The following is a 25,839-nucleotide window of genomic DNA, read 5'->3' on the forward strand; positions in this document are numbered from 1 at the left end:
GATATTGGTAGTGATGGTGATAGTGGTAATCATGGTGATGGTGGTGGTGATAGTGGTAGTGACAGTGATGGTAGTGATGGTAGTGGTGATGGTGATAGTGGTAGCGATGGTGATGGTGATAGTGGTAGTGATGGTGATGGTGGTGGTGGTGATGGTGACAGTGGTAGTGATGGTGACGGTGGTGGTGATAATGGTAGTGACAGTGATGGTAGTGATGGTAGTGGTGATGGTGATAGTGGTAGTGATGGTGATGGTGACAGTGGTGGTGATGGTGGTGATGATAGTGATGGTGGTGGTGACAATGACAGTGGTAGTGATGGTGGTGGTGATGGCAGTGGTGGCGGTGATAATGACAGTGGTAGCGGTAGTGATGGTGATGGTGCTAGTGGTAGTGATGGTGATGGTGATGGTGGTGGTGATGGTGATAGTGGTAGTGATGGTGATGGTGGTGGTGATAATGGTAGTGACAGTGATGGTAGTGATGGTGATGGTAGTGACAGTGATGGTAGTGGTGATGGTGGTAGTGATGGTGATGGTGGTGGTGGTAGTGATGGTGGTGGTGACAATGACAATGGTAGTGATGGTGATGGTGATGGTGGTGGTGATAATGGTTGTGACAGTGATGGTAGTGATAATGGTGATGGTGGTGATGATAATGATGGTGGTGGTGGCGATGACAGTAGTAGTGATGGTGGTGGTGGCAGTGGTGATACTGGTGGTTGTGGTGGCAGTAGTGGCAACAGTAGCAGTACATTAGTTCATTTTGCACTGCTATAAAGGAATACCTGAGGCTGGCTAATTTACAGGGAGAAGAGGTTTTTTTTGGGCCCACAATTCCACATCCTATACAAACATGGTACTGGCCTCTGCTTCTGGTGAGGGCCTGAGGAAGCTTCCATTCATGGCAGAGGGCAAAGCGGGAGCAGGAGGTCACACAGTGAGGGAGGAGAGGGGAGGAGGCACTAGCACTAATGAGAACTAACAGAGTGAGAACTCATTCATTCCCATGAGACGAGTACCCAGCCATTCATGAGAGATCCCCCCATGACCCAAAACCTCCCACCAGGCCCCCCGCTAACACTGGGGATGATATTTCAACATGAGAGGTAGAGGGGACACACACCTAAACCACAGCAAGTAGTAACTTGTGTGAGAACAAATCCAAGTGCTTATGCGCCAAGCACTGTCCCAAGTGCTTCACACATATTATCTCATTTAATTCTCAGTTAAATCAATGAGATGTAGGTACCATTCTTAGTGTTATTTTACAGAACAGCAGAGCCAGACGGTGCCCTCCCCAGAGGTCTAGGTGCCCCGAGCTCAGAGACTCCAGCACCGGAGCCAGGCCACTCCTCTGAGGTCTCAGTTGCCGCTCCTGGGTACTTCTTCTCAACTTCTAGGCCACACTAGTCCAACCTCTTCACAGGCTGCCCCAGCCCAGGGCAGGAGCTGCCTCCCTCCTCACACCTCTTGTTGCTTTACATTATCTTTGCCTCTCAAACGCTTCGCACTTGTCGGCCATTGTTCATAGTGATTCTTTCTGTTCCGGTGTGGCCTGTCTCCTGCCTGGACTCGGAATGACACAAGGAGGGACACAGCCCCGACAGCTGTGATCCAGCTTGGCTTGGGCTGCTATGCCACTAGTTCCCTTATCCCAGAGGCAGTCCGCCTGTGTTTTTATTGTTGAAAATGCAGGTGAGGCTTGCAGTGAAGGCTTTCACACACAGGTTCTGTGATCAGTGAGATCCACTGCCGCCTTCCCCTCCCACCCCTGGCCTCCCCTCTCTTGGCCAAAGACCTGGCACAGAAAAGGTAACCCCTCTGCATTCCCGCTGCTCTAGGCACCTGCCCAGGCCCCTCTGTCTGGTTTTCATTGTTGGGGTACTTTTGGGTGCTGTGTTGCCTACTCTCGGGGAACAGCTTTTCCTTAGTCCTCCCAGAGTCCCACTTCCACTCTCGCCCTCCCTCTAACCCAGCTTCCACAACACTTGTAGCCGATGCTTTGTTGTGTGGGGTTGAAATGATTTCCTTGTTTCACAGGGAATGGTTTTATTTTCACTGTTTCTTCATACTTTGTTGTTCGGGGGAGATTTCAAGAGAAAGAGTAGAATAAAAATGCTACTCTTCTGCCATCTTTGTGCAGAAACCATGCCAAGTTAACAACTTCCAGCAGGTTCTATACTGGGCCCTGGCTTCCCAGGGGATGGGACCACCTCACTGTGACCTCCTTAGGGCTGAAGCAAAGCCTTAGATGAGTGCAAGAACCACTCCTCGGGGGCAAGGTAGTAAGATGAACACATCAGACTTGCATTTTTAATAACTATTTAGCATATAACAATTTGCCACTTATGGCCTCGCTCAATAAAAAATATACTTGTTATTCCATGTTGTGTGACTAGCACTGAAAGGAAAAAGGAAAAAAAATCCCACCAAAAAGGGAAGGATTCAAGACAAGAAAAAATAAAATGAATGTGCACCGAGAAGCTACAGGGTTCCTGCTCCACCCCCACTCCCTGCTCTAGGCACACCTGGCCCTCCTGAGCAAGAACACAAGGTGAGCTGCCCCACGGCTCCAGTCCCATGACCAAGCACACAAATCACTAAAGGACAGGCCTGGGTCACTCCCCAGGGCAAGGCTCCTTCCAGGGCAGACACGGACCCACCGGGAGAATGGGTTAGACAATGCAGATGCAAAGCTTCATGCTTTACTTCCTACAGACACAGATTTCTATCAAAATCAGTGGAAGAAATACGGGAATACAAGACACCCTGAAATTCTCCAGAGTGGTACAAGCCCAAATTCACCCTTTCTTACACACTCCAAACTCATCCTCTCATGACATTATTCTTTGCCTGCAAATTCTCCCAAGCTCAGCCCTGGGCCTTCCCTCAAGCTGGAACTAACCAGAGGGTCTGTGGCTCTACCCCTAATAAACTTGGTTTTTCACATTAGAATGTCATTAGCATGGGGAGGGAGCCCTCTGCCAGGAAGTAACGTGCAATTAGTACATCCTCTACTGGAAGCTTAACCAGAACCAGTCAAACTCCCATTGTACGCCTGGTTCATCTCACCCATACGTCAGAAGCATGTAAAACACCCCCAAAAGCCTGCTGACTTGCTTTCCCTTTTTCATCCTCTGTCTGGTCTCACTAGTCTACAATTTCTCTCACTGTATTACATTACCCAGTTTTATTTCCACATATTACTCTTGATACCTTTCCCTCCTCCTATACAATACACTCCCCCTTTGATCAATGCACTCACTAGCCTCTGACACACCAGGTGTCCTGCCAACCACAACCTCCCTAGTTCAGTCTTGTAATGTATGTGCTAAATACTACCTCCCCTATTTATCCCACAGGAAATCGAGGCACAGTAGTAACAGTTCCCCAACGGCAAATAGCTAAGCTAGTAAATGGTGAAGTCCTAATTTCAACACAGGTCCCCTGACCCCAAACTACATGAGCTGGATGCATTATGGGTGGGATCCCAAACAGACTCCTTCTGGGCCTGCTAATGCTTCTCTCTCATTCATTGAAGAAATAGTTCTGCTGAGTAGCTGATGGATGTTGAGGCCTGGGAAAGGGCACTGGGAATACAGAGGTGTGTGCTTGGTCCTGCTGTCCGCTGCTGAGTGTCTTTCATGAAGAACCGGTTTCCCACTGTCATGACGGCACCAAGCCTCCCCGAGGCTCCTGCACTCAAGCTCTCAGCCTGTAAGCCCTCGCCTGACTTCTACTGACTTTCACTGAATCCACAAAGAAGCTTTTAGAATCTCTGGAAACGAAGTATTTAAAGTATCTCGTCTACAAGTAAACAATACAAACATTCCCAGGGTCAAAGCTGCTTACTACCTACCTTTAGTGGTGAGAACTTTCGAGGTGACCTCCAGTTTCTCCAGTGGTTCCATTCCAATATTTTCCAACTTAATGATTAGTTGTTGACTTTCTCCATTGTAAAGCTGGACAGATACATTAGTAGATATTTCATCACCAGAAGAAGGTTGCAATGAATGTGCAGATCTAAAATAATAAGAAGAAATTTAAAGAAGAAATAAGGAAGAAGCCAAGGCCATTTTAGAATTACTCACATCAGGCAGAAAAATCGCCATACTCATGCATTTCAGAAACAGAGACTAGGAAATCTTGGCTTCACACATGGAGTTCAGTACCCAGCTATCAGGAATGGAAAGTGAGCCGCCACATGCCTCATGCTTTCCTCATGAGACACGTCCAGGTCTTTGTGTGTCATAAACATGAACACCCTCACTCAGCGTTCATTTCTCATGTGTATGTGAAGCATAAAAATACTTAATTACTAAGTTATGGAGGATAAAAATTAAACAATGAATTGATTCAAATAAACCATGAGGGCATTGTTCTCTCAAAATCTAAAAAATGTCATGCTTAGAAGTGCCTTGGGAAAATCCACAGATTTAAGAGGAAAACGTATACCAACCATTCCAGCTGATAACATGAGAGCTGAGGTCAAAGAGAAACGAGAAGCTGTCCCACAGACCCCTTCCTACAGGTACAAACTGTGAGGAATGCCCACCAACACCTGGTGTCACACAAGGGCAGCTGGGCCAGGCCCTGGGGTCAGGCAGTATCTGTGGGGCTCCATCCTCACACCAGTCAGGTGAGGCCCTGGACTACAGGACAGGCCAATGCAGCCAAGCCAGACGAACGTGCAGCGCAGAGGCCAGGGCCTCCCTGAGGCTCCTGCACTCAAGCTGTCAGCCTGTAAGCCCTCGCCTGACTTCTACTGACTTTAGCTGAATCCACAACGTTAACTGTCCTGGTTGTGTCCTTCCCACCCCACAGGCTGCAAACAGTGGGTTGGGAAGGAGGTCACTGGTGATCACAGAGAAAATATATCTGGTAGCACAATGGGGACAAATACCAGTGGACGACAAATAGAGGCACGTGACAGGTGAGGTTAAACACACACATGGCTCCCTGGAGAAGTCTGGCCACAAAACAAAGGGGCAGCCAGAGGAGGTGGCTACAGCGGGGAGGCCGACATGTTCTCCTGGGGCCTGAAGGTTTCCTGAGTACCCCACTACCTTCTTCCTGTCCCTAAAGGATTTCCACAGAGACACACAATTAGTCCAACATACTTGAGCCAACATCGTGTGCTTAGTGCAACGAGAAACGGCTCATGAAGTCAACTAAGCGGACTGCGGACCACCCCACCCCAGACACTCTCCAGCAGTCTTTCCCATGCCCAGCTCCTCCCGGCCCTGCTCCCGGTCACAGCGCACAGGATCGGAGTTGGATCTGCTTCCCATGCCATGGGAGCACTTGGTGTCACACACTACTTGGTCCGAAGGACAGAAAAGAATGTTCCAGACTCACATCTCTGCCATCCAAGGGAAGAAATGCTGTTTAACACAAGTCAAGCTCATAGCGCTGGGCACGTGTTTCCTGGGGGCTTCCAGATGCACACTCTGACAGAGGAGCTTCTGCATCCAAACCAAATCTTGGTGAAATAATTGCATCATAAATCAAGGTGAGCTCCTTGGAATTTAAGTATCTTTAATGCTCATGAGTCAAGAAATAAACTTCCTCTGTCAAGGAAGGAAAATTGGATTTGTGTCCTTACCATAAAGGGCTTCTTCCCATCTTTTAGCAGGCAGCCTTTCTCAAGCAAGTTTGTAGTCAATATGGATTTGCAGAGAAGGTATCAGGAAAAAAATAAAACATGGCCAAGACTCAGGATTTTGTGTCTCAAACAACAGGATTTTGAGACAAAACAAAACAATGCTTGACCGGAAAGTCACAGGGCCTGGGCCTGACACAGGCCCTGACGGTCCCAGCTGCAGCGTCCCAGTTGTCATGAGCAGTGGAGCTTGGGTGGGACTTGGGCTGGCACTGAAAAGGAGGTGAGTCCTAAACAGGCCACGGCACTAAAGAGATGGCAGCAGGAACCCCACTCCAGCCAAGGTCAGGCCCCCAGGGAGGGGCTGCAGAGGTTGGGCAAAGGTCAGGTCCAGTCTCCTAGGAGGAGATGGGGACCAGGAGCTTCTTGGCAGAGAGAAACTCCAATGTGGGACTATGGGCAAACTGTGGGAGGTAGGAGTAAGGTCTATGCCAACGAGACTCTCTTGTTTAAGGAGATGGCCCCTAATATGTGGTCTGTGTCAGATGAGTCAGCCCCTGGGTCTGAGCAGCAGAGGAACTGCAAGGGGGAATCACCAGTGTCTGAAGCTTGGCACGCCTGTGTCCCCCGAGCACCCTGTGGGCTCAGCTGCCCTTCCTGTAGCTCTGCCCTCCCCACCCCTGCACTGGACCAAAAGTTTTTTGTTTTTTTTTTTTGAGATAGTCTCGCTCTGTCACTCATGCTGGAGCACGGTGGTGCAATCTCCACTCATAGCAAGCTCCACCTCCCAGGTTCAAGCAATTCTCCTGCCTCAGCCTCCCGAGTAGCTAGGATTACAGGCTCATGCCACCAGGCCCAGCTAATTTTTTTGTATTTTTAGTAGAGGTGGAATTTGGCCACGTTGGCCAGGCTGGTCTCGAACTCCTGACCTCAGGTGATCCGCCTGCCTCGGCCTCCCAAAGTGCTAGGATTACAGGCGTGAGCCACCGCGCCCAGCCGTGACAGTATTTTTATCTCTGCATTATCAGCTCCTACCTAGCCAGGTACCTGGCACACAGCAGGTACTCGCTAAGTATGTATTGAATAAATAAATAAGCATCTCAAACTTGAACCACTGTGCGACACAGAAAAGCACCCTAGCAATAATCAAAATGGGCCTGGGACAGAGTGGCCTGCTGCACACTTCACGGCTGCCTCCCGGTGAGCCTCACCCTGTGCAGTGGTCTCTGCATGGCTGCCTGGCCATGGAGAAGGCGGGACAACGCATTTCCACAGCAGACACCATCAGGCCACCTGCTCCTGACCTCGGTCCTCGTCACTGTCAGTGCTCAAGGCACCACTCCCGCCAGGCTCCATCTGGGCGCCTCCGACTCCCACCCTGGAATGCTCTCTGCCGCGTCCCACCAGCTCTGCTCCTCTGCGTATCTCCTCGGCAGAGGCCTTTCCTGCAAAGCAGGCCTCACCATCTGACGCTGCTTCACAAAGTGACCTGCCTTCTGTCTCTGAAGGCCTGCCTCTTCTGGACATCTCATCTCATCTGACCCGCTGTGTTTTCGTCACAGCACGGAATTCTCCTGCACCACGGTCTATATTTGTTGGATTGGTTGACTCATTCCCTCTGCGTTTTCTTCCACGCTTGATTATCTGCCCAAGTGTTGTGGGTCTTGTCAGGCTCAGTAGAATACCACATCTTCTATGAAGCCTTCCGAACCCCAAAGACAGGGTCAACCTCTGCTTTGTTTTTATATGACAGGGTCAGTCAGCAAATTCGACTCTAGTTAGTCTGAGTACCTCCTTCCAGACTGTGAACTCATACAAGGGGAGCAGCCTAGGTTGAGGGCATTTTTTATTCATTGCATTTTTTATTAATTGCTAGTCCTATAGCACAGGGCCTAAAGCACATGGTAGGTGTCGATAAATGTTTGTGAGTAAATTTAATGACTAAGTCACTGGAATGTTCATATTAGATTAATTACAATCAAAACTCAAAGAATAATCACATTTTATTTCAGGAAGTCACCTTAGAAAAATATATACATTATATACAATTTTTTAAAATAAGAAATAAAAAACAAACATTTTAACTCCAAATCGGTTCCACTGGACCCTCTCCTCCAGCCCCTGGTCCTCAGCAGGACCTGCTGGGATCCACATTCCTCCCTAGGGCCCAGGCTCAGTGCCGTGGTGGCCGCCCACAGCGGCACATCTTCTTGTTGAGAGGTAGCAGGTACCAGAGCATGCATGCACCCCCGTCACAGCGCATCCACGGGACAATAAAAATGGGGGGTCAGAGGCATTATCTTTGGAAACGATTCTAAACACAGGAGAAAAATGTGGGGTGGGCAAAGAGAAGCAGCTAGAGGACCTGCTTTCTTCACTGCCTTTTACAGCTTGCAGGGACCTTCGGGGAGGCCTTATTAGCAGGACAAATGACAAAGTTAAAGTACCTCTTCTCAAGTTATTTTTCCCTTTTGGTAATAGCTGCCCTTAGCATTTCTTCGCCTTCAGCCACCCCCTGCCCTTTTGCTGGAGCGCTGGCTGGGGCTCACTAAGCTGGAGCCGGAGCCGCGATCTCCTTTGTGAGCTCTCGGGGCTCACCTCCAGCTTTTGTTGGGCGGCTGGTGCTCTGTACAGGCCTGTACGCACGTGCCATGAAACTGTAGCTGAAGCTGCTGTCCTTCCTAGCCTAGCGCCCACTGGCTGCCACAGTTCGACGGACAGCAGTGGCAGAATTCAGCAGCCAAAGCCAGAGCTGGGAGTCTGCGCGTCTGGCTGTTCAAGCTAATGGGCTCAGAAGCATCCAGGCCCGGGAAGTCCTGGTGGCAGGCTCAGCGGAAATCATGTGTCCATCCAACACTGAAGTCTTGCCAAAATTCATCTTTCTAAACAGTGTGTGGAGGTATAAAATCCACCTAGCTTAAGTATGCAATGCAATCATTTTTGGTAAATTTACAAATCACTGATACCCAGTGTTTTCTCGTTTTGTTTTGTTTTGTTTTTGTTTTGAGACGAAGTCTCACTCTTTGTCCCCCAGGCTGGAGTGCAGTGGTGCGATCTCGGCTTTCTGCAACCTCTGCCTCCCAGGTTCAAGTGATTCTCCTGCCTCAGCCTCCCAAGTAGGTGGGATTACAGGCGCCTGCAACCACACCCAGCTAATTTTTGTATTTTTTTAGTAGAGACGGGGTTTCACCATGTTGGCCAGGCTGGTCTCGAACTCCTGACCTCAGGTGATCCGCCGGCCTCGGCCTCCCAAAGTGCTGGGATTACAGGCGTGAGCCACAGGGCCCGGCCTGATACCCAGTTTTAAAACACTTGCAGCACCCCAAAGAGATTCCACAGGAGTACTTCCAATCAGTTTAGTCCCCACACCACTGGCAGCCTCAGGCAGCCGCTGAGCTGTGTCCTGCCACTAGAGACCTGCTTTCTGGATGTTTCACATCACAGGACTCACGCTCTGCGCCTCTCGCATCTGGCTTCTTGCACTCAGCAACTGGCCTCTGAGGCTGGTCTGCACTGGGGCGCGTGCTCTTTGGTCCCTTCATTGCAGAGTGGTGTTGCACTGCAGGGACGCACCGCATCCTGCTGACCATTCACCAGCTGACGGCCATCTGGGCCCTTTCCAGTCTTCTGACTGTGGACGATGCTGCTAGGAACACTCGCGCACAGGTTTCTGTGTCAACATATGTGTTCCGTCGTCTTGAGCAGGTACCTAGGAGTGGAATTGTTGGGTCATATGGTAAACTTATGTGTAACTTCTGAGGAAACTGCCAATGTGTATTCAAAAGGGGTGTCCCATCAGCATCCCTATCGGCCTCGCATGAGGCGTCCAGCATCTCCGAAACCTTGCAGCTCTGCTCTCGTGAGCCCCCTGAGCCTCCAGTGTGAACTGGAGCCTCACGTGGTGCCAGTCCGGAGACTAAAGATGTCAACCATCCTTCCAGTTTACTTACGAGCTATTTGTATACCTTGTGGTGAAACAGCTACTCATATTTCTTGTCCATTTTTAAAATTAGGTTGTACATCTTTTTATTAAGTTTTAAGAGTTCTTAATGTGAATATAAGCTGTTTATCAGATATTTAATATGCAAATATTTTCTTCCAGTCTGTAACTTTCATTCTCTTAATGGTGTCTTTGGAAGCGTAAAAGCTTTTAATTTCGACGAAGTCCAATCTGCAACGTTTTCTTCCAGGGATCCTCCTTTTGGTGTCGCATCAAAGAACTCTGCCCAATTCAAGGTCATGATAATTTTCCTTTATTTTCTTCTAGAAGTTATACACTTTCAGCTTTTACACTCAGGTCTATGATCCCTTTCCAGTAAATGTTGTCTGTGTTTCATTTTATTCCCCGATTATACGTCAGTGTCTCCACCTCTCCTTCCTCTGTCAGAAGACCGCCCTGCCTGCCCCTGTACCTGGCCAGTTCCCCTCCCCCACATTGAGCTTGGTGTTGCCTCCTGGAAGAACTCTTCCCTGAGTCCGTGACCTCCCCCAGCACGTGGGACCTCCCCCATCAGAGTCCTGACGACAGTGCGCTGTGATTACTCCACGACTTGTCAATTTCCCCGCTTGACAGAACTTCCCGTGAGGACAGAGACCAGGACTGTCATGATCACTGCTACAGCCCTAGCACCCAGCACAGCAACTGGCAAATGGAAGTGCCTATTAAACACATGAATGGGATTTAAAAACATTTCAGAAAATCCCAAGACACATTTTATAAAAATGGACAAAAGGGTAACCGTTAAGTGCTATTCGTAAGTGCAAAAATTAAGAACAGGCTGGGCGTGGTAGCTCGTGCCTGTAATCCCAGCACTTTGGGAGGCGGAGGCAGGCAGATCACTTGAGATCAGGAGTTTGAGACCAGCCTGGCCAATGTGGCAAAGCCCCGTCTCTACTAAAAACACAAAAATTAGCTGGGCATGGCGGCGGGTACCTGTAATCCCAGCTACTCTGGAGGCTGAGGCAGGAAAATTGCTTGAACCTAGGAGGTGGAGGCTGCAATGAGCTAAGATTGTGCCACGGCACTCCAGCCTGGGCAACAGAGCAAGGCTCTGTCAAAAAAAAAAAAAAAAAAAAAACAGAGAACATCCCAAATTCCAATGGCAAGGAAATTAATGGGTATGCAATTTTGAGATATCTTTATGATACACTTTGTTGAAGCAATTAAAATTGGATTTTCTCCAGAATTTGTAAAAGCATGAAGAAAAGCTTACATTATGTGGTTATGCAAAAAGCAACCTATAATACTATATATGATGTCATGTAATCTCAACTATTCAAATACCTATTTTTAAATAGGATGGATAAAACACTGGAAGGAAATATCACAACAAATCATTTATACTAATTGCTTCTGGGACTCATGAGATTTCTTTTTCTTTCTTCTTTATGTTTTCCTATAATGCTAAAAAACAAATAAGATCAAAACTATTTCTCAGAAGATAAGAGTTGGCTGAGCACGGTGGCTCACACCTATAATCCCAGCACTTTAGGAGGCCAAGATGGGTGGATTGTTTGAACCCAGGAGTTCGAGACCAGCCTGGGCAACATGGTGAAACCCCATCTCCACAAAAAATACAAAAATTAGCCAGACATAGTGGTGGGAACTTGTAGTCCCAGCTACTCAGGAGGCTGAGGTGAGAGGATCACTTGAACCTGGGAGGTGGAGGTTGCAGTGAGCCGAGATCACAACACTGTACTCCAGCCTGGGCAACAGAGTGGGACTCTGTCTCAAAAAATTAATTAATTAAAATATAATATAATATAAAAGTTTAATTAAAATTTCCCCCCCTCCCTTATTTTTTTTTTTGAGATGGAGTCTCGCTCTGTCACCCAGGCTGGAGTGCAGTGGCACGATCTCGGCTCACTGCAAGCTCTGCCTCCCATGTTCACGCCATTCTTCTGCCTCAGCCTCCCGAGTAGCTGGGACTACTGGTGCCTGCCACCACACCCTGCCAGCTAATTTTTTTTTTTTTTTTTAGTACAGATGTGGTTTCACCGTGTTAGCCAGGATGGTCTCGATCTCCTGACCTCATGATCCACCCGCCTCGGCCTCCCAAAGTGCTGGGATTACAGGTGTGAGCCACCACGCCCGGCCAAAATTCCCTATATTTTTAAGGGAATTCCTAAATTCCCTAATTTCGTTTTTCAAAAGAATTATGATTCCAAGGCTAATTTCACATTCTGTTCTGATCATGGTAAGAAAGATTTTAAGTTTGTTCTAATTCGTTTTAAGCAAAGCATATTGATGTTGCTTATCTTAAATAAATCCTTCACCTATATTCTAGTCATAAGAATTACAGGCTCTTTGTGCCATTAAAAAAAATATATATATATATATTTTATATAGGACCACAAAAAACCAATGATGCCTCAGAGCCACTCTGGTCTGTGACCCTCGTACACACTACCTGGGCAGAGAGGTGCTGATCTGTAGTCTTGGCAAAGCGGGAATGACTTCGACTGTGGAGCCACTGGTTTTTATTCCCGGTAGGTTATCCAGCAAACAGTCACTGAACACGCCGAAGACCGTGGTATGGTAACCTGGAACAGAAAATGAGCATCTTCACTCCACTGGCAAGGCTTTGGGTCTCACACCCACAGCCGAAGCAGTGCGAAGAGCACGAGGCTCCTCCTCAGAAGACCTGAGTTCCGCAGTTGCCCAGGGCCCGCCGGCGCTCACCCACACTCCGGCCCTCAACCCCGCGACCGTCACTGGCCTTGTAGGTGATGGGGAGGATAACAGCATCTGCATTCCTGTTTCACAAGGCTGGCCTGGGTCCAAATGAAAGACTATATAAGTGAAGGTCCTTGTAAACCATAAATGTCTCCTTAATAATCAGTATCTCATCCCTTTACTCATTTGCTTTTCAGATTTATCCATCTCTAAAACAAGAACGTTAATATTATTTCCCAGGACATAATGTGACTTAATGAGTATTTGAAAAATGTTTCAAACCCTTCTGTTGAAAGATGAAAGTTCACGAGCCAAATGTTATTGTAGCTGCTGCTGATAACGGCAGATGTGCTGTATGTGTATAAGCACCATAATTTAAGATTAGCAAATTTCCCATGTTAAAAAAAAAAAAGTTCACTGGTTAGATAAGCACTTGAAATTGTTTAAGCAAAGCTTTAAAATGGCTTTTGAAATTTCACAAGATAATTACTATAAACAACATTCACTCTATAACAAAATTAAACAATACCCCGTGGCTAGATGCCTAGGGTGACAACATTTTTGCATTCACACGAAACTATTCCACACTAAAAGGAGAGGCAGGCACTCCCTCAAGGGCAAATCAGGGACCTTACACAGCCTCAATCAGCCCTGCGCTCACCTCCTGCCAGCCTGAAGCTGCCCTATCAACGTAACTCCCATTCAGAGCAGCCACACTTCCTCTAAAGTATACCTCTTCAAAGACACCTTTAACTGGCAAACATTCTCCTCCCCAGAACCACATCTGGCACTAATGTCCTTTCTATAATACCTGGTATGACGTGGTTTTGTCTGCTAAGCAGCCATTGTTTTGCAATTCTTAATTTAAACCATTTTCCTTTTCTTACCCGTTGCTTAAAATAACTGCCATATAAACCCAAAAGTCTGCTGACAAATAGTACATTACAACGTCTGATAATACGAGGTCAGTCCTTTCAACTTGGTTCCCAAAGCGGGCCAAAAATGAACACTCCCTAGTGTGGACCCAGGATAAATAACTAAGAACTGTGTGACTAAGGCTCTGACTTCTCATCTGTGAACATACTAGCTACGGGTTACATGTTATTCGGAATTAAGCCCTTCACTCCTCATTACCCCTCTCTCATCTATTCATATCTCCTATGCTCCACTGCCAGGCCATGGCTATGGTCCTGCCTCTGTCCCTTTCTTCCTGGGTCATCGCTGAAGCTTGATCACTGGTGTCCCTGCCTCCAGTCCTTCCCATCTCAACCGGGGTCCTGGATCCTGAGGATGGCTCTGAACGGCCCACCCGACCACATCTCTCTTCAAGAACACAGCAGCCCCACTGCCCTCCAGAGAAAGCCGGCATCCTTTGGCACAGGGTGTAAGACCCCAGGTCGGCACTCTGCCTCCCTTCCAGCCTGTCTCATCCCTGCCACCCTGGCCTGGACCACCCACTCTGACCATCCCCCGGTCCCCCAAATGCACCATGTTCTCTCTTACCACCACGTTGTTCTTTCTGCCTGGAATTCTCTTTCTGCCCCCTGTGTACTCCCCCTACAGCCCAGCCCCATTCATTTGAATAGTTCCTAGTTCACCTTCAAGCCTCAGGGTCACTGACCAACCCACTCTCCCCACTGGGTCCATGCCCAGAGTCATCTGCTCCCACGGCCACTCCACTCCATCTTCCCACTTGGGGCAGCACACCCTCACCTACAATGACACCTGCTTCACCCACCCGTAGGGAGCACCCTTCCAGCAAATGTTTGCTCTTCCAGCCAACAAACACACACTGAAGACCTACTGTGTGCCAGGTTCCACACTAGGCATGGAGCTGCAGCTGAGCCAGACACACGGGGCCAGCAAGGAATCTATCGCACAGAATTAGGAAGGAGACCACCGACCAGGGGCCTAGACCAGCGAGCACACACCGAGGAAGCCTCCCGGAGGAAGGGAAGCCTGTGCTGAGGACTGAGAGAAGCCCAGGAGCCAGCCAGGGTGATGAGCACTCAATGCGGCACAGATAAAGCCTCAGAAAGCCTGGAAAACTGCCAGAACTAAAGAGTCTTCAGAGACTGAAGTAGGAACAGAGGGGCAGAGAGGAGGTTGCGGAGGCCAGCAGGCACCGGACCACAATGGGCTCCAGAGCTACACTTAAAGACCGGGCCTTGATAACACGGGCCTGGCGACAGCTGCGAGGCTCCCAGTTGAGAGATGTCAGGAGCAGATTCCCACTAGGAAGATTGCTGGGCCACAGATGGGAAGTGGGTCTATTAGCAAGCAAGACCAGGGCAAAAACACCAGCCCCAATGCTTTTCTGACAAACCCTAGAAGAGTTATGATCTGCAAGACAGGAAGGGGCAGTGGAGGTGGAGACAAGTGGCAGTTCTCAGGAAGCACTGAGGGAGGGGACGTGGGGGTGCTGTGACTGACAGCGAGGGTCGAGGATGACGCATATGGGTGATGGGGATGCCTGCGCTGAGATGGAGGCTTGACGGGGGCAGGGGCAGCTTTGGGGAGGCAAGGTAGGGAGTTCTGGTTTACACCTATGGTATGAGAGGTGCCCAGGAGCCAGCTGGGAAGGGCTGGAGGTGCAGGCTGGGAAAAAGCCCAGCCCTGGAAATCATCTGCACATTGGAGGAACTGGAAGACACGAAGGTCAAGGGCATTGGTGGGATCACCTAAGGTAGCCTGTGGAAGAGAAAGAGTTAACAGGGCCAGGGAACACAGGATGAGGGGTGGGGAAGGAAAGAAGTGGGGTGTGAGGAAGGCCTGGCTGAGAGGGGTGGGCTGCAGAAGACAAGAGAGACCCAAATAGAAAGGCCAGAGAGGCGGTAAAACATCCGGAGGGGCAGGGCCACAGCAGCCAGAGCAGAGGCGGTAAAGCATCCAGAGGGCGGGCTCACAGCAGCCAGAGGAGAGGGCATGCCTAGTGGAGGGTCAGCCAGGGACTCAAAGGGCACTGAGGAGCGAATTTAGGGGAAAAAACCTGAAAAGTAGGCCCTGGATTTAGCCCAAAAAAATACTGCTTGTGACAGGAGTTTTGGTGAAGTGAAAAGGGCTGAGTCCAGGATGCAGAGGGTTAAAGCCCCCTGCAGAAGCGGAGATTCAGCGTGTGTAGACACCCTCTGAGGAGTTCCGGCGAGAAGGAGCAGGAAGAAGGAAGGCTCACTGGAGGGAGAGGAAGCAGAGGGAGGAAGGGCGTGGGCAGTAGGGTCAGAGCACAGGAAGGACCCCTCCCACCACCACACATCCTGCACCTCACGAACAGGTTTTTTTCATGCTTCCTGAAGAAACACGGTCTTCATTATCTTCTAACTGGTTAGGACTGGCAGGACGGGCGATCGGCTCTGGACCTCACGGAGGCCATGCAAGGGTGCAGCAGACCCTCCTGAGCGGGAACCATGAAGGGACTCTCCTTACCGTTCACAGTGATCGTTCCAGTCGTCTGCGGGACCCCGACGAGCGTCACTGGGTACAGACCAGATTCAGCCGGAAGAGAAAGCGCCGCAGGGAGAGACTCAAACTCCACTCCGCTGGTGAGCAGCCCCTAAAACGAGCCACGCGGCACCATGAGCCCGGACCAAACCTACTGTGCGCTCAGTTCCAAATGCGCCTTAAGACACTGGCTATGGCACATCTGGAACTGCTGGAAGAAAATGACCAACAGCCTTTATAGAAACCCACAGAGAACTTCAGAGACAGCGAACAGTGTAACGCAAAACCACCTAAACACGGTAGGCACGGCGGGGGCTCAGGCGATAAACCACAGAGCCACTTGGTTTTAGCCCTGTTTGCTGTATGTTTGATATTTGTTTTATCATTTTACCAAATGGGAATGTGAACACAAAGAGAAAATATTTTATTTATAAACAAAAATAAATAAAAACTTGACTGGGCATGGTGGCTCACGCCTGTAATCCCAACACTTGGGAGGCCAAGGTGGAAAGAACACTTGAGTCCAGGAGTTCAAGACCAACCTGGGCAACATAGTGAGACCCCATCTCTACAAAAAAATTTTAAAATTAGCCGGGGAAGGTGACACGCACCTGTGGCCCCAGCTACTTGGGAGACTGAGGTGGGATGATCACCCGAGCCCAGGAGGCTGAGGTTGCAATGATCATACCACTGCACTCCAGCGTGGGAGACAGAGTGAGATTCTATCTCAATCAATCCATCAATACAATGTGGAAATATGCCACGAGTTAATATCCCTGCCATACATCTATGAGTTATCAACTTATTTCAGTATGTACTAAGCTTGCTAGTGCAGGCACTAAGCTTGCTAGTGAACAAGACGGGCAGATTCCCTGGCCTCAAGACGGTGGCCCATGATTGGAAGCAATGCAGGTATGTCGGCCCTCAGGACTTCTCAGCATTGTAATAGAGGTCCTACTCAGGGCACTAAAGCAAGAAAAAGGAAGAAAAGGCATAAAGGCAATTACTCACAGAAAACAAAACCAGGGTCATAGAATACGCTATGGAATCTACAATGAAACTTGAACTTTCTAGTACATTTAGCAAAGTGATACAGTCAGAAAAAAAAAAAAAAAGGAGTTATTTCTATAGTTTAGCAATAAACAATTGGGGAAAATATCATTAACAAGCGATCAAAACCATCAACTATATTAGAAAAAACCTAACAAATGACGGGCAAGGTCTCACAACAGTTACAGAACACTGCAGAGATAAAGAAGCCCTGGGCGAAGGAGGAAATCCTGGATTCTTCTTAGCGGGTTGGTTTTCTGCAGCGGTATGGTCAAAGCTACCCTGCAACTCTCTCAGATAGGACAGGACTGAGCATCTGAGTAGATGTGCTGATGCTGGGAGTCCGAGTCTCACTCGGGAAGAAATGACACACGTGGATGGAGGAAGGCAAGCACCCTCTGGAGAAGCACTGGAAAGCAAGGGCAGATGCTACATGCATGTCTGTGGTGCAGACGCAGGGATAGACACATGTGTACATATATGTAGGCATATGGGCTTAGATAGATATGTGCGTTCTCATGTATGTGTATATGCATACAGACTCTTCCTAACTCTGTCTACAGAAAGCACCCAGAAGCAAAGCCACTCTCTCGGCAGTGAGTACACTTAGTGCCTGGACTTGGAGCCAAGGTGTGAAATGATCTATGTGTGGAACAGATGTAGCAGGCAAGGGTGGAAGCCGAGGAGCCAATTGTCTCTAGGCAAATATATTGGCATTTATTTCCTTTGAAAATAGCTAAAGCAATATGGCCAACTGTGAACATTTTTTAAATGTGAATGGTGGATATGCGCGTGTGTAGTATTCCCTGTAACATTTGGTATGTTTAAAATACTTCCTAATTTAATTTTTAAAACTTTGCCCATGAGTTGTGGGCTATCTCCATGTGGTGCTTTTTATTTTATTCCCTGCTCTTCCTCATTTGTTATAATAAGCACATATTGTTTTTAAACCAGATAAAAATGAAAGCTACATTTTAAGACCAAAAAAAAAAAAATGTGTAAGAAAGAGCAGCAGGCATTTGATACTTTAACCACTTTGGGGAAAATTCTCTAAACTGCTTCTCCCTACTAAGGCTGAGACAGAAAGCCACAGGAAAGGCCTAAGCCAAATCGTACTGCAGGTCAGTCCTCACCCAATGGAAGGAGAAACACTCCTCCCAAGTGCACCTCAAGACTACAAGCTGAACATCCAGCTGAGCTTCCAGGAGCTTCCAGGAGTTCCAAGCTGCAACTCAGCCTGTACTCATGGCCAGGCTGTCACATCTGTCCCAGGAACCCTTCCCTGACTCTCCAGGGCCAGGCAGACTCCCCTCCACATCAGGCCTGCAACACCTCGTGCACCCCAACAGAGCCTTGATCACAGTCGCAGCAGGGACCAGGGCCTGACCATCTCTGTCCCCTCAGGGCCTTGCCTGGGGCCTGACGCGTGGCAAGAGCACTCAGCAAAATACCTGCACGAAGAGTCTGCCTCTTAGCCTGAACACCGGTCATAAAAGCCTAAAAGACAACGTCCACTCTCGCCGCACCATCCTTGGCGCGCTGCTGAAAAGTTACACAGCAGCACCACACAGCAAGGCAGAGAAGACTCGAGGGATGCAACCTACATTGGCGTGGGGAGGGTCTGTTCTGAAAACACAGAATCAGCTTAGAGGGCCAGTACAAATCTCCTTCCCCCTGACTAGAGAATTGGGTAAGCATTTCCAACAGAAGAGATTACAAAGTGAATCTTTCACACCCTACACAAAGCATAGAAACGGGATATCAGGATTTCAAAACAAGAGAAAGCTGATGATGGTGGTGTGGTCATTTATCCTCCCATTCCACAGCTTGTTCTTCCCCGGGGCCTTGATCATCTTATCATCCTGCAGCGATAAAATAATGCTGATATCATTGAGTAGCAGGCATAACGTGGACTTTGCAACCTCAACTCATCTCATGTAAGCTTCAAAATGATTATTTCACATCTTATACCCAATCAGCTAAGCTCGGTATGTGTTCAAATCAGAGGTTTCTTTGTAGGTTCAAATATGTATTGAGAATCAAGCCTAAAGACACAGGAATAACGAAACATGGTCTTCATTCACAATAAGCTTATATGCTTTGGCAAAACAAACATAAAAAGAGACACATATCATAAGATGTGTGCCTCAGACATTAAGTAAAAACCTGCTTTAATGAGAAGTTTGTGTGTTAGCCCAACAAGATCAAATGATGGGTGATACATACCATGTTTTCAACCCGAAGTTCAAACGGCATTGGGTTATACACCATCAGCTGAACTTCACACACATCTCCTTGAACCCACTGGAAATCTAGAAAATACATACACACACATCAACAAATCCATGTATTTGTTGGCATTTTTTCACTTTCTACATGGTTTCCAATTATTCCTCTGGCAATTTATATTCTCAACGAGGCAGCAGGCTCTATGATCATCTTGAGATGGGTGAGTCAAAGCTGCTTTTTCCACCGGCTTTCTCTGAAACAAAGCAAGGCAGCCGTCACTGGCGCTTTGATGCCACATGAATGGCGCTTGTCGCCACCTTCAGCGGGCTGCATTCATGCCAGCATCTGTCCAGATGGCACTGTTCTTGGTACAGAGCCATAAGGCACACCACGCTTCACGGGGCCCAGAGGCTGGCAACACAGGAAGATGGTACTGGGGTCACTTGTGAGTAACACGGAGTGTGATTTGCTCTACTCCCCGAAGATTGTGGGGAGGCGGGGGGCTTCTCCTCCCCACCCACTCCCAAGTAAACTGCAGTTCAGTACCTGTGCAGGGGCAGAATTCTGATGACCTCCAAAACCCCCAGCCTTGGTGTGCACAACCTGGTGTGCATGCACGGTGTAACCCCACTTTCAGTGTGAATATGATTAGGCTGGATTGTAAAACAAAGGTGGAAAGATTTTACAGATGTGATTGGGACCCCAATCAGTTGACTCCGAGTTAATCAAAAGGAAGGTTGTCCTGGACGGACTTGTTCTAATCAGGTGAGACCTCACAGGAGACCACGGCCTTTCCTAGAGGGCCTGTGGAGGGGACCACGTGGCAAGGGCCTAAGAGCAGTCTCTAGGAGCTGAAAGCAGCACCAGCAGACAGCGGGGAACTGAGAGCAGCACCAGCAGACAGCCGGCGAGAGAACGGGGACCACGGGAAATGAATGAAGAACCACCTGAGGAGTCGTGAAAGCAGGCCCTTCCCTTAGTTGAGCCTCCAGATGAGGACACAGTCCCAGATGACACTTGGATTTCAGTCCTGTGAATCCCTGAGCAGAGGACCCAGCCGAAGCCCACACAAATCATGAGGAAGTAGATTTGTGTTGTTTTAAGCTACTGAGTCTGTGGTCATTTGTTACAAAGCAACAGAAAGCTAATTCAGCATCTGTCCCAATTTCCATCAACCCCTCCTCCCTTTACAATCCTCTCTTAGGCAAACCCGAAGGAATTTCAGAATCAATCAACAGGTGGCAGGCATGTGTTAGGTGTGAGGCGCTTCCACACAAGTTATCTCATTACTCAGCATAACGACCTCCTGAGACAGGTATGATAACCCCTATCACTGCAAGGCAAACACTCAAGGTCCAAACAGGGTAATAAATTGGCCCAGGAACCACACAGCAAGCGAGAGAAGCTGCTGGATTCAGGCCTCTGAACTCAGAGGCATCCCAAGCAGACATGGGTGGCTAACAGGGCGGTGGAGGGCTTTTTCTCTAGCAGTAAGAAAGTCTGTTGACCGGAATTATTCAACTTTCACAGAGCTTTCATAAGCGTGTTCTCAAGACACAGCTTTTTCCACACACTCTGCACCAAGCACCCTGCAAAGAGATGAGGACTGACTCCACCACACCTATGACATCTGACCCAGAGCTGGCATGTTGACATTGCATGAATTAATACAGCATCCACCTGGTAAGCTAACAGCTCCCCTAATGCTTGCACCAACATGTACTCACCTGAGCCTCTGGACAATGCAGTGAATGGCTACAGTCTATGTCAGCAATACAAATGTTTTGCCCGTTCTGCAAAAAAGGAGAATCCCCCTGACAGGCTGACCCGCCTGCCCGTCCTATGGTCCTGGGAAGCAAGAGAACTGAGAATCGAACTCCAGTCTGTCTGGCTCCAAAACCTACGCTCTTTTCACCCTACTGTTTCACCTCTCAGGACTCCGGAAACTCAGGTCTTGTCCTTCCAGCTTCCATGTCATCCCAGCTCATGCCAGCTTCCATGCCTCCCACTTTCTAGGCCCACCAGCTTCTGAGGACCTTCAGTGGCGGGGGGCTCATCCGACCTCCTCATTCATATAAGTCAGTGGCCAGAGCACAACATGCTCCCACGCCACCTGCCCCCGGCCTCACCCAGCCTGCCCGGGGCCACTGATGGTCAGCATCCCGGCCCACTCCTCACCACAAATGAAGAAGGTCACTCTCTTTAAACAAGTGGCTAATGCCTGGCAATTAAGAAATTGCTTGCCCTATCATGGTCATGATGATGATGATGATAATAAGCCATTTAAAAAATCACTTTCTGGGGTACTGAAAAAACATGTATACTTAGATGGTCCATGTCTACTAAAGGGTAAATCTAAGACAAATCGTTGATTACATAAAAATTTATTTTTTTTCTTTTTTTTTTTCTTTTGAGACGGAGTATCACTCTGTACCCAGGTTGGAATGCAGTGGTGTGATCTCGGCTTACTGCAACTTCCACCTCCCGGGTTCAAGCAAGTCTCCTGCCTCAGCCTCCAAAGTAGCTGGGACTACAGGTGTGCACCACCATGCCTGGCTAATTTTTTTTTGTATTTTTAGTAGAGACAGGGTTTCGCCATGTTGGCCAGGCTGGTCTCAAACTCCTCACCTCAACTAATCCCCCTACCTTGGCCTCCCAGAGTACTGGAATTACAGGCATGAGCCACCACGCCCGGCCTAAAAAGTGATTTTCGCTGAAAGAAGGAGATAACCCCTTTCCACCCTCAGCATGTCAAAGCACACGCTGGTGGCCCTTCCTCACTATTTTGTCCCAGAAGTAGTGGGAAGGCACAAGAATTAGCGTCTCTGAAACGCCCTCGTCTCAGGCCCTGCCCTCCCTGTTGTGGGACACACTGTGCCTGCTGTCATCTGTGGACACACAGCATCGGGTGGTGGCGTTTATTGACAAGTTCGTCTCTTTCTGCTACACTGTATGGACCCACATGGCGGGAAAGACTCCTGATTTATCAATGCATCCCCAGCACATAGCACAGGGCATGTAACTGCTACCAAAAATGTTACTGAATCGCTGCCAGGGACTTTAGAAACATTATCTCCCTTGATCCTCAGAACCACCCTCCGTGTCAGCTTCTAATGTCCCTATTCCATAGAGGGCATGACTGCAGACCACACAGGCGTGATCAGTTGTCCACAGCCACACAGTGGGGAGCTGCAGGGCCAGGCTGCAGCCCAAGTCCACCTGACAGCCACAGCCTCTCCAGGCCACCACACTGCCTCTGGGTCAGCAGTGGACCTTGGCACCAAGCCTGGCAGCACCACAAAGACCTATCACAAATGACAGAAGGCCTTCAAGCCAACACACTCAAGCTGAGGCTGGTGTTGCAGCCATCTTCGCATGGATGTAGCTCAGATGATGGCCACACCAGCCAACACACACAGACTCGGGAATTATTCCGAGTGAAAGTGGAAAATGGTCTCAAACGCTGCCCTCGAGAGTTTCCTCATCTCTAGGACCCGATGCCCCCTGCTGTGATGAGACCTCCCCCAATTATACACCAAGGTTCATTGAGAGACACTGGAACTTTAGGTTAAAGTTATGGGATCTGTCAAGCCTCTGGGCAAGCACTCACTGATCAGTACACTGCCAAAAAGATATTAGAAGCTATGGGATGCCAACTACACTTTCCTACCACACAAGTGTTATAGCTCAGAAAAAAAATCCTACATCATCCACTGAATTCGCCCTCAGCCCAGATGAGCAGGTACTCTTACTACAGTGAGAAGCCATATTATAAGGGGAAAAGGCCCTGGGCATCGAGTCCTGCAACCTGGCATGGCGCCTGGGGGCTGTCACTGACAAACTGTCTGACCTGGAGCAGGTACTTACATTTGTTCAGTCTTAATTTTCTCATCTGCAAATAGGGAATATAATGACACCTGCAGCATCAGCATCAAAAGTTTTGAGAATCACTGGATGATGTTTGCTTAAGCCCTCTTCAACAAATACAGACTGTAATTTTCATAAAAAGAATGCTCAACAATGTCTTTTTATTTGTTTTTTGAGATAGGGTCTTGCTCTGTCACCCAGGCTGGAGTGCAGTGGTGCAGTCTTGGCTCACTATAGCCTCAACCTCCTGGGCTCAGGTGATTCTCCCACCTCAGCCTCCCAAGTAGCTGGGACCACAGGTGCCCGCCACCAGGCCTGGCTAATTTTTCGTATTCTGTGTAGGGATGGGGTTTTGCCATGTTGACCAGGCTAGTCTCGAACTCCTGGGCTCAAGCAATCCACCTGCCTCAGCCTCCCAAAGTGCTGGGATTACAGGCGTGGGCCACCACACTCGGCCAACAACTTCTTAAGATTGAAAAGGAAAAGCAGAGAGGCAGGGCTTGCAATCCATGCCATCAGTGGCACAGGGCCCTGTGCTCTGGCATCTGGTTTGACGCTCTGCTGTTATTGTCTTCAAATTCTCAGCGATGTTTGAACAAAGGCCCTGTGTTTGCATTTTGCACTGGGCCCTACAAATCATATGGCCCATCCCGAGAAGGGGAGTCTCACACTTCCAGTCTCCTAAATCACCTCTAGAAGTTTTTCTCAACAAAAGGACTGAAGCTTTCCTCAAAAGTTCTGTAGGGGAGATAGCTCATCACCAACCCTGATGAGAACAGAAAAGAGCAGCCAGAGACTCTAGAAGGTCCCGGGGGAAGAGCCTCAGCACTCATAGGACAGCGAGTCCTGGGCCAGGGGAGACAGAGGAGCCCTGAGGGTGGCCCGCCCATCCCCACAGAGCTCAGAAGATGCCCTCCAGAGAGGAGAGGTGGAGTTCCCTCAAGAGGCCAGGAAACAACGTCCCCAAAACACAGCGAGGACGGGATTTGTACAGCTCTCTCCTGCTTACTGCAACACACGCTGGAGCATATCATATGGGGCCGCCATCAGGCCCTGCCCGTTCATGCACCACATCCACCCAGTGCCTACGCTTCCTGTCACCTCGTGTTCTCCAGAGCAGAGAAGCAGTGGCAGGAAAGACAAGATTGGGGTGTCCTTCAGAATCAATAGACTAAAAATGGCATTTTAAAAATGCATACACACACACACACATGCATACACACACTCATACACACAGGCATACACACAATACACACACGCATATGCACAATACACACACACATGCACACATACATGCATAAACACATACACACATGCATACACACACATACATGCATACACACATACACGCATACACATACATACACACACACACACACATGCATACACACAAATTCTACAGTAGACTATATAGTTAGCACTCAGGTTTTCATAAATTTTCCGAAATTCAGAATTGGCTGCACTTTTTCAAGGGCATGACCCCAGGTCTCTCTATTTTCTTCTCATTCTAACAATGAACAGCTAGAACAGCTGGAGCTGCTCCTTGCAAAGCCCACACGGCTCCTCCGAGGGAGGCTGCGTCTGAGCCTCCAGGGGGCTTCCCCAGGGTGTGCGGGGCCCCACCCCACACCCCACTCCCAGTTAGCCCAGTGTTTATTGTTCATTCAAGTTCAATGTGTAAGTAACCAGGTACCCTGCTGACAGGTGTACATTTTTAGAGACCTTTAGTTCACATTTAGTCTCGATAGTCAGCTTCTCATGTTTGTGTCTTGCCTGCATGAACTGCATGACTGTGGGGTCCAGGTAGCAGGTCTCTCCCACACCCTCTATGCACGTGAGAGGAAACCAGAGGGTGCTCACAGGAACAGGACACTTGGTCTGTGATGTGAAATCAAGCTTGTCACTAACTAACTGAGTAACTTTCAGTTACTTCTAAAAGTCATTTCTCTGAGTTTGTTTCCTCATCTGTAAAAGGGAGATAAAAATGAAATCTTCCAAAACTACTGGAAACTCCGTAAGGCAACATATGATAGCCTCAACGTATGATAGCACCGTTTGAATAAAAGAAATGAGGACCATTTTTAAAAGCACAAGGTTCTTTGAGTACTCCCTCCCTAGTTATGCCCTTTATCTTAGCAAACAACCTTATTTCTTCTGAAGCACTTTATTTTTTAAGGCATTCAGATAATTTACAAATAGTTAATGGAGTTTATCATGAGACCCTTACAGAAGCTAAGAAATCCCAGAGCTAGTAATATACGAGAAATGCTCATCAAGACAATGTGCTGGCTGGACACAGAGGTCCCCACCTATAACCCCAGCTCTCTAGGAGGCCGAGGCAGGCAATTCACTTGACCCCAGGAGTTCGAGACCAGCCTGGGCAACACGGTGAAACCCCGTCTCTACAAAAAATACAAAAATGAGTGGGTATGGTAGTGTGCACCTGTGGTCCCAGCTCAGGAGGCTGAGGCAGGAGGATCAATGGAGCCCAGGAGGCTGAGGCAGCAGTGAGCCCTAATTACACCACTGCACTCCAGCCTGGATGACAGAGCTAGACCCCGTCTCAGAAAAAGAAAAAAAAGATTATGTGCTACATGTAATGCTCTTCTTATTGTCCCTTCTGCCTTGAATTCTGCCATGCCCTGCCAGCAACACGAAACGTACAGTGAGATCTAGGTTCCCCTGTGAGTTCTTGGACAAGACACTTAAACGTCCTGAATCAGTTTCCCTGTCTACAAAATCTATAAAAAGGGATTCATAATAGGTACCCCATCCATTCATTCATTCTTCTGTCACTGCTCCAGCGGTTGGGGAGACAGCAGCCGCACACAGCCTGACAGAATTCTGGCTTCAGGTGATAGACTGCGGGGCAAAGCATCAATGGGCCAGTGTGGATCTGGGCTGGAGAAAGGCGGGGAAGAGAATCCCGGGCCAGTGTGGATCTGGGCTGGAGAAAGGCGGGGAAGAGAATCCCGGG

The 25,839-nt window shown here is 48.6% G+C and overlaps 1 protein-coding gene across 1 annotated transcript in view; it reads right to left on the reverse strand.

Annotated features, from left to right (window-relative positions):
* The window catches only part of TRAPPC9 (trafficking protein particle complex 9), a 479,714-nt gene that overhangs the window by 273,968 nt on the left and 179,907 nt on the right, over window positions 1-25,839 (reverse strand). The window contains exons 10-13 of the mRNA XM_011990156.1: window positions 18,993-19,078; window positions 15,702-15,828; window positions 12,013-12,145; window positions 3,860-4,023 (exon numbers count right to left, since the gene is read on the reverse strand). Coding sequence (XP_011845546.1) covers window positions 3,860-4,023; window positions 12,013-12,145; window positions 15,702-15,828; window positions 18,993-19,078 — 510 coding nt within the window. The remainder of the gene's footprint in view (window positions 1-3,859; window positions 4,024-12,012; window positions 12,146-15,701; window positions 15,829-18,992; window positions 19,079-25,839) is intronic.

This window comes from Mandrillus leucophaeus, unplaced genomic scaffold (assembly GCF_000951045.1).
Source record: "Mandrillus leucophaeus isolate KB7577 unplaced genomic scaffold, Mleu.le_1.0 Scaffold371, whole genome shotgun sequence".
Taxonomy (NCBI): domain Eukaryota; kingdom Metazoa; phylum Chordata; class Mammalia; order Primates; family Cercopithecidae; genus Mandrillus; species Mandrillus leucophaeus.